The sequence below is a fragment of the Arachis ipaensis genome, chromosome B03 (assembly GCF_000816755.2).
Source record: "Arachis ipaensis cultivar K30076 chromosome B03, Araip1.1, whole genome shotgun sequence".
Lineage (NCBI taxonomy): Eukaryota > Viridiplantae > Streptophyta > Magnoliopsida > Fabales > Fabaceae > Arachis > Arachis ipaensis.
The window spans coordinates 72,188,848-72,198,250 of NC_029787.2; the positions used below are offsets into that span (position 1 = coordinate 72,188,848).

Here is a 9,403-nt window from a genome sequence, read left to right on the forward strand (position 1 = left end):
GATAGTATATTTTTTATATGACCAAAAGTATACATCCACTTGTCCACAACTCATTAAATATTAAATAAGAATTTTACGTTAGTTATTTATTTTTAAGACATAAATAAGTTTTTTAATTTTTATAAATTCTTGTTTTGTCCTACTAAATTGTTAATGTGGCAAGATATGCTAGTGGTTAGCCTATTACATCATCTTTTAACGTAACAAAATAACTATTGAAAACAAAATAGACTACTTTTATTAGAGAAAAAAGTAGCTAGGTATTCTACAAGAACTAAATAATTATAAGCCAAATTTTAATTACATAATTATGATTACAATATTTGGGTTACCACTTAAATAATTCTATAGATATTAGAAATGTGGTTATCTTAGTAGTTAGTACTTAGTAGCAATTATAAAAGGTACATGTGTTATGGTGTCTACCATTGTAACAATTATTATAGTTATATAATAATATAATATTAACGACACTTAAAAAATGTTCTTAAAATAAAACTAATATTTTTAAAATATTTATAATTAAAGTACCTATCAGCATTTTGCAATCAGTGAATTCATTTTTGATTTGGAATTGGGACTCAAAAGCATTAACTCAAAAAGAGATGCCAATATCAAATTTGAAAATTTAAATGCTAAATAGAATAAAATTATTTAATGGTCATCTTTATTTATGCTCATAAAATTTTTTATTTTAACGACAATAAATCATATAAAAATAAGTTAACTCCTTTGCCTTACCCTGAAAATTAAATGGAATCACAGGGCATGGCATCTGCCATTTAGGTATAAATGTTGGAGCTCATTACTATTGATTATTTTTAAAGGTTATCATTTACCGACATTCATAAGGCTTGACTTTTACATTAGAAAAGAAATAATGCCACTTCATGCTTTGACTTGGATTTAAAGGCACCACACACACTCAACAGTAAAAGAATGCTAAGTCAGATGACCCTATTAAATCAAATTAATAGTAAGGACAAACACTACTGCTAGATTGAATATCAGAAATAAACCACTCCGATCCATCCTTTCCCCTAAAACTCAAAAATGAAGAATTCACAAGTCTAGACATCTTTCACTCGAGATCAAAACCAAATACAGTAACGTAATTGCACATCATTAGCAACTTTAACAATCAAAGAACGAAAGAAACACACAGAACAGAACATTTCCTAAACACAGTTACCATCAACTTCAACATACAATGGCTGATGATATTCATATTCTGTTCATCATATCAGTGACACCAAGGTCGACATTCTTTGGCAGCAGCATTATTATTGACATTGTTGCTGAGCTCCACAGCATGGAGCAAATCATGATTCCTAAACCCAATTAGAAACTGAGCCAAGGCCTCAAGAAACAAAGCAGCTTGGTAAACAGTGGTAGCACTAATAATATCCACAAGAACGCTTCTCCTAAGTCTATTGGCATAAAGAAACACACTCACAACTTCTTCCATGTGAGCCTTGACGTCAGCACCAACAGCAACCATCGCAGCGCCCTTACTATCCCTACACCTAAACCAATCGTTGACCACGCGGTCAACAAATGTAGCCTCTGCACATCGCATTCGTTCCGTGAGGGTGGGAACAATGACGCGCAGCCCGCACTCGATTTGGTCCATGCGAGTGGTTAAGGCCTCGGAAGCGTTTCGCCACGCCATCGCGACCTGCCATGGACGGTCATAGGGGTCGAAAGATTCCCGAAGATCGGGGATTAAAGGAGGAGAAGAGGAATAATTAGGGTTAGGGTTGGGGTTAGAGCTTGGGTTAGAATCGGAGTCTTGGAATTCATCGAGGAAGGAGCGGGCGAGGTTGGTGAAGAGGAAGGGGGTGAGGTCGCCGAGCCAGAGGAGGGGCTTCTCGAGGGAGTTGCGCCAGTCTTGGTTGAGGAGGAGGGAGGGGTCGGAGGTGGCGGCGGAGTCGAGGGTGTAATAGAAGGAGTGGAAGTGCTGGTGGATGAGCTCCACGTGGGTGGAGAGGACGGTGAGGGAGTCGCCGGAGATGGAGCGGCGGAGGAGTGGGAGGAGGTTGTGCTTAAGAGTGCTGAACCACTCGTTGTTTCGCATATTTTTTCTTCTTTTTTTATCGCTTTTTTTTTTTTTTTTTTTTTTTTTTTTTTTTTTTTTTTTTTTTTTTTTGTTATATTTTTCTTTCCTTATTCTTGGGACGTTAGAAGGAACCAAGGGGTGGAAATGGGTTTGGATTTTCGGGAGGCTCGCTACATGAGATTCAAAGGTTTGGTCAATATATATAGCTTTGTTTGTTGCATGTAACTGGTGTATGAAGTGCATAAGTCTCTGAAGCTTGTGGAGTTAATTGATTCATCATCACATATCAGTAATTCAGTTCATCTTGGCGCTTCTTTTTCTTTTTATTCTTTATTTTTGCTTGCTTTTAAATTTGACCACTAACTCGCCGACTCGCCGTATAGATGAAAAAGGTTTGCATGTTGAATTATTTAAGCATTTAGTATTTTTCCCATAATATTCAGAAGACATTAATTTTTTACTTAAATTGAGTTACTTTTTTTTAGAGCTTATAATTTAACAATGTTATACATTAATTATCCACATTTGAAGAAACCTTATTATAGTTTTGTGAAATTTTTAATTAGATTTTTATATATATTTTTTTAATTAAATTTTTATACCAATTTTTTTTAATTAGGTTAATTGACTTAATTTTATAGAGATCCAATTAATAAAAAAAAATTGTGTAAGAATCCAAATAAAAAAAATGCAGAAATCTAATTTAAAAAAAAATGGTGCAAGGACTCAATTAAAAAAGAAAAAAATACAGTAACTTAATTAAAAAATTTACGAAACTATAAAGACCAACAGAATAATTAAACCAACCCTTAATCATGTAATTGTTTTCAGCATTTTTTTCCTAAAAGATAAAAAAAGTCACTTGTAACTTATTGTGAGAAATTTTTATGATAACCAGTGTAACAAAATAAAATAGGAAACAATATTTTTACTACGGATCTTAAGAATAGCTTATCAAAAGAATTCTAACAGCAATTACAATTTTAATTTTTATTTCAATTTTATTTTAGATCTTATAAAAAGTCACATTAACATTTGTGAAATTATATGTCATAAATAATAATTTAAAACTAAACGTAAAAATTTGTCATTCTAATATTTAGCTTCAATTCAATTTAAATTTTATATTATTTTTAATTATTCTATTAAAATAGTTATACAAATAGCTAAATTTTAGGGTAAAAAATCCTAATAAGCCAAGGCAAGAAGTATGTAACGTAAATACGCCAAACTGAAAATCGTTTCAGCAATAAGCCAAACGCTATCTTTATGTAATTCGAACCAGGGTGGTTCGAACTACAAACCTTAGTAAATCGAACCAGGATGGTTCGAATTAGGTGGAGAGGAACTTTGAATGTAATTCGAACCAATATGGGTCGAACTCCAACACCAAGTAATTCGAACTAGCCTAGTTCGAACTATAGGCAAGTGTGCAACGTATGTAATTCGAACCAAGCTGGTTTGAATTACCCTATGCGTGCTCCTTCATAAATCGAACCAAGCTGGTTCGAATTAGGGGTGATTCGGCTATATAAGGAGTTCGAATCACCCTCATTCGAACTATTATTCTTTCCCCCTACCCCACCAAATCTCAGAGAAAACGACCTAGATTCTCTCCGAGAAAGACCTGAACGGAAAACTCTGCTGATGGGGCACGATCCGGCACGGTTATATCGCTTGGACGGAGTCGCTCATATAGCCGGGGTCATCAACGACGAGGTTAGTACGGAATTTTTTTTTATTCTAGCAGTATTTGTGACTTAGTGGTTTTGCATGTGGGTTAGATGGTGGTTTATGTTAGTGGTTTATGTAGGTGGTTTATGTGAGGGGATTATGTTGGTGGTTTATGTTAGTGGTTTAAGTTAGCGGTTTAAGTTAGTGGTTTATGTTAGTGGTTTAGGTTGGTGGTTTAGGGTAGTGGTTTATGTTAGTGGTTTAAGTTAGTGGTTTCTGTTAGTGGTTTCTGTTAGTGGTTTATGTTGGTGGTTTATGTTACCGGTTTTTGTGAGTGGTTTAGGGTAGGTGGTTTTCGTTAGTGGTTTTATGTTGGTGATTTGTTTGACTTGTTTGATGGTAGTTGTTTTACGCTAGCTGTTTTATGTAAACCGGTTTAGTTAAGCTGTTTCTTGTTAGTGGATCTCGTTAAGCTGGTTTATGTTAGCGGTTTAGTTGTGTTGTCTATGGGTTTGTTTTCCAGTTGCTTATCTTTCATGTAATGTTATGCGGTTTTATTTAGCAGAATGGTTTGTTGATGATTTATCGTGTGGCTTACGGTTGTGGTTGGTTTTTAAGCTGGTTCTAACTATGCGGTTCATTTCATGCGCAGCCCCAGCGATGTATTAGGAGCATGCGGTGGCAGCAGGGCATGCGACTTGATGACAGATACGTTCCGTACTTGCAGATGGCAGATCTATACCATCTTGCAAGGTTGAACGACCGATGGTTCCGGCTAGACGAGGCCCTTGTCAGTGCATTCGTGGAGCGATGGCGTCCCGAGACGCACACGTTTCATATGCCGTTCGGAGAGTGCACGATCACACTCCAGGACGTGGCATACCAGCTGGGTTTGCCAGTGGACGGCCGTTACGTGAGCGGGTGCCTGTCAGAGTTCCATATATACATCGAGGGTGGCCGTCCAGCCTGGGTCTGGTTCCAGGAGTTGCTCGGAGTTATACCTCCTCCTAGTCAGGTTCAGAAGTACGCAGTGAACTGCAGCTGGTTTCAGGAGACTTTTGGTGAGTGCCCTGAGGATGCAGATGAGGACACTGTGCGCCGATATGCCCGTGCGTACATCATGATGTTGTTGGGCACGCAGCTATTTGCGGACAAGTCCGGGAACCAGATTCACATCAGATGGCTTCCGTACGTAGCGAGGCTGGAGGAGCTGGGTACCTACAGCTGGGGTTCTGCAGCACTGGCTTGGTTGTACCGGTGCATGTGCCGAGTGGCGAACAGACATGTCGTCAAGTTAGCGGGCCCGCTTCAGCTACTTCAGTCTTAGATCTTTTGGCGCTTTCCTCAGTTTAGGCCTGCAGGATATGAGACATTCAGCTGGCCGTTGGCCTCGAGGTACTAGAAGCGGCCTTCTCTATTTCAATTTTACATACATAACTGCATATTCATTAATAGTATATTGCATACTCTAAACACATATTTCAGTAGATGTAACCCATGTGTATGGTGCAGATGGTCAGGTTACAACCCTTCCGGGAGCGAGAAGGGTCCTAGAGTGCAGATGTGGAGGCTCAGGATAGACCGGTTACAGGACAGGGAGGTGAGTATGCTAGTTAACAAGTGTCCTTTTATAATCAAACTTTTCGATTTGGGTCCAACAGTTGCCCTGACAAGGGTGAGTTCCTTGTGCAGTTTATATGGATGCCGTACAGTAGCCCCGACGTACTTCAGGTTGTGCATCCAGAGGTTTTGGAGCCTCGGCATATGGCGTTGTGGCGCTCTGTGACCGCGCTGATCTACTTTGCTGTCATAGAGTGGCATCAGATAGATCGTGTTCTTCCGCAGTTTGGAGGGGTACAGCCCCCTCCGCTTCCCGCCCTGAACATCGACTTTCTGATGTCCAAGGACGGGAGAGGCGGCGATCGATGGTTCCCGTCTTATTTGCAGAAGTGGCACCGTGAAGCACCTGGCCGTCTTCAAGTTGGCCTCAATACACTTCACCAAATGCTGACTGAATTGTTGTCTGGTTCCCATCTGGGCCTCAGCCTCTCTCCCCTTGCGAACAAAGAGTTCCGCAAGCCTACCATATGTTGCCTTCACCAGGGATGCTACAGGGAGATTTCTGACCCCCTTGAGGATTGAGTTCACACACTCGAAGATGTTCGTCGTCATGTGACCGAATCTCCGCCCCTCATCACGATGCTGAGTCCACAAGGAGTAATCAATCCGGTTCGCCCACTCACACATCGCCGGGTCTTCAGACCGCAGAATATCAAACCAGTAATCAAATTCAACCTCGGTCTTCGCATACGCTGCATTCACTAGAAGCCTCCTAGCGTCTTTGCCCTTGAAGGTAAGGGCAAAATTAGCCGCTACGTGTCGTATGCAGAATGCACGGTACGCAGATGGCGGTAACCAACCTCCATCAGGGGCCTCAAGCGCAGCCTTGATGCCGTTGTGCCTGTCCGATATAACCAGCAGACCGGGCTGCGGGGTCACGTGCTGTCGAAGGTGGGAGAGAAAGAATGTCCAGGACTCTGCATTCGCACTAGAGGTAGAATGTTGGAGTTCCCGTCCTGTGCAATCGCGATGAGCAACGTTCCCCCATACTTTCCATACAGATGTGTGCCGTCAATGCTGACTAGCGGCTTGCAATGACGGAATGCCTCGATGCACAAAGGGAAAGTCTAGAAAAGTCTGTGAAAATACGCTTGAGACTCGTCCACCTGTCCTCCAACTCGAACCGGGCTCGTCCTGAGGATCGCAACACTTCCAGGCATTGTCAGCTGGACACCCAACACCCACCTAGGTATGTCGTTGTATGACTCATCCCAGTCACCGTAGATGAGGGCAATAGCCTTCTGCTTTGCCATCCATACCCTCCTGTAAGTCGGCCTAAAACCAAAGTGCGCTGCCGTGGCGTTTAGGAGCACCTTTATTCTCACGGATGCGTCAGCCCTAACCATTGGCATAATGAACGCCGAAATCACATGATAATCAAAACTCCTGTGGTCACTCGAGATGGATGTGGCCAGGCAAGTGTGAGGTCCATTGTACCGTTTGACCTCCCAAATGCCCTTGCGCTTCCGGAGACTCAGTCGAATCAACCATGTGCACCCATTCCCAAACTCGAAACACTTGCCCACATACCGACGGTGATCAGACTCCACCACCTTGTACTGTACCCCTCGCCGGATGCTGTAAGTCTTCACACTTAACAGGGCCTCGTCTTTATCCTGGAATTGCTGACCAACCTGGAACTCTGTCAGACCAGCAGTCCCTTCCGCATTTCTAGCTCCGAATCCAACAGCGTGCCCTAAAACCCCCTTATGCCTCATGGCGTCCAGGTCCAACTAGGAAAAATGTGGTGGATATTGCTGTGTGCCAGAGCTAGAACCACCGCCCGCCAATGTAGGACCAGTCGCTCCAACCTCGTCGCCGCTGTCATCCTCAATCGTATCCGGCTCGACGTCGTCCTCATCTGCATCACCCAAGACTCCGTCTCCGACGCCAACCGGTGGAACGCCCTCTAAAGCGTTCGGCAGAATATCAAAGGATCCTCCCTCGTCGCCTACGCCGTCATTCAGATCAACAGCAAAAGACGGGGAGGCGACAAGTTGGACCGCTGGCTCGTACACTGGGACGGAGGAAGAAGCCATGGCAGCCCTCGAACTGGAACCAACTGCCGTGGCTACATTGGTGGTATTCCGGTTCGAACCCCCTGAGCTGGATACCACATCAATCAGCTTTGCCAGCAATTATGGTGTCCTCACCTCCGGAAACTGCCTCCGACAAAGAAACATGACTTGCAGGTCCTCATCACTACCAATCGTGAGACAATCATACTTCACCGTATCGTGCAGGATCGTGACTGGAATGCGATAGAAAAATTTCTTAACCCGCTTCGCACCTTCCAGGCCAAGTTTCATCAGCACAGATCTAACAAGGTCATCATAGCTTGTCGTTGGATTCACGACAATACAGAGAGGATCCTTATCTGTGAACTTCACTCCAGAACGAGTTTTCCTCTTAATGGATCCTCTGTGGTGAACCAGAACAACAAAACTCTCCTCACTAGCCATCTTACTCCATCTAATGAGACCAGCTCACGCTTAGAACGGTTATATAGAGGTCTCTCTCCCACTAATTCGAACCGGCCTGGTTCGAATTACTAAGGCCGGACTCTCTATAATTCGAACCTCTCTGGTTCGAACTATGTGCATCCAAGGTTCGAACCTACCTGGTTCGATTTATGAAGAAAATTCAGGTTGTAGTTCGAACTGCCCCGGTTCAAATTACTCTCATATGCAGTTCGAACCATATCGGTTCGAATTATATATATACAAGATCCTGCGCATTACTGAAACGATTTTCAGTTTGGCTTATATACGTCAATTTGAGATGGCATTGGCTTATAATGGTTTTTTACCCTAAATTTTATTGATTCTATATGAAAATAATACTGTCTATCTAAAGTGAGACCGATTTTATTTCATCTAATAATTTCAATATCAAATTTAATTTTAAATCAGTTTACTTATAAAAAATAATACTCCAAAAATACTACATTAAAATTACACTATCTTAGCAGTTGCCATTTTCAAACTATAAAAACAAATGTACCATTATAGATACAATTTCTTAGTTTGCTCTATCTCATTTCTCCTTTCGGGTGTAGATTAATTATCTTATTTACAATCAAACAAAATAAAAATTTATTTGTTCTTTAAAATTATCTCATTTTTCTTGGTTGCAACTTGCAACTGAATTGATTTAAGTTTTAAAATCATGAGAAAAAGCAGCAGCTATTTTGCTTTCTAAATATTAGTGTAAAGAGAAATGAGATTTGATGAGAAAGGTGGAAGTGTGGAAGACTGGTAGTCGTCCGGCAGAAGTCGAGTTAGGGTCCAGTGAGAGTCCAACGGCTGTCTAATGGGGGCAGGAGCATGCATTATAATTGTAAATGAGGATAAAAAATATAAAAATCCTAAATTCAAATCAATTTACTATCATTCAGTTGATTTATTTTTAAACACAGTAATTAATTTACGCTTGAATTCATTCAATGATATAATTCAAAACACTTTCAATTGTTTTTAATTTGTTATTCTTTATTCCTTGTTTTTAAATTTTTTGCTTCTAAACAGCATTCATGTCTAAAATAAATCATTAGTGCATATAATTTGGTTTTAACTTGTTCATGAGGTCCCATATTTACTACAAGCAACTTGTACTGAATAGAGATGGAAGACACCTTTGTATACTATCAGCAGCTTATCGAAAGAAGATAATCAAGATTAGATTACTTCATGTATAGATCCAATTCCAAGGAACTAAACATACAGTCAGTTACACAAAGTTCAGTGACACCCAACAATACATGTGTACCTCTAATAAAGTCAGTGGACTCGGCCCATTTTTGGTGTGCATGTGTACAAATAAAGATCGTAACACACCATTTTCTCGTTGAGAAAGTACCAACACCAGAGTTCATGCATATTCAGGGGTCAGGGCATTAGTTTATTTGTAAGCTACTGTCCTAAAAAATGCAATCTTTTTTCTTGGATGGGGATACATATCACCTATCTTTGTTGAAAGATAAACTTGGAAGAACTCAAAGATTGATGCATTAAAGCTACGAATAGTTCACTAACTAACAAAGCATTCATG

At 40.8% G+C, this 9,403-nt stretch overlaps 1 protein-coding gene across 1 annotated transcript; it reads right to left on the minus strand.

The window, feature by feature from the left end:
• On the minus strand, window positions 944-2,077 carry LOC107633271 (protein INAPERTURATE POLLEN1). The gene has a single exon (XM_016336911.2). The coding sequence runs from the start codon at window positions 2,075-2,077 to the stop codon at window positions 1,244-1,246; it is 834 nt and encodes a 277-aa protein (XP_016192397.1). The 3' UTR covers window positions 944-1,243.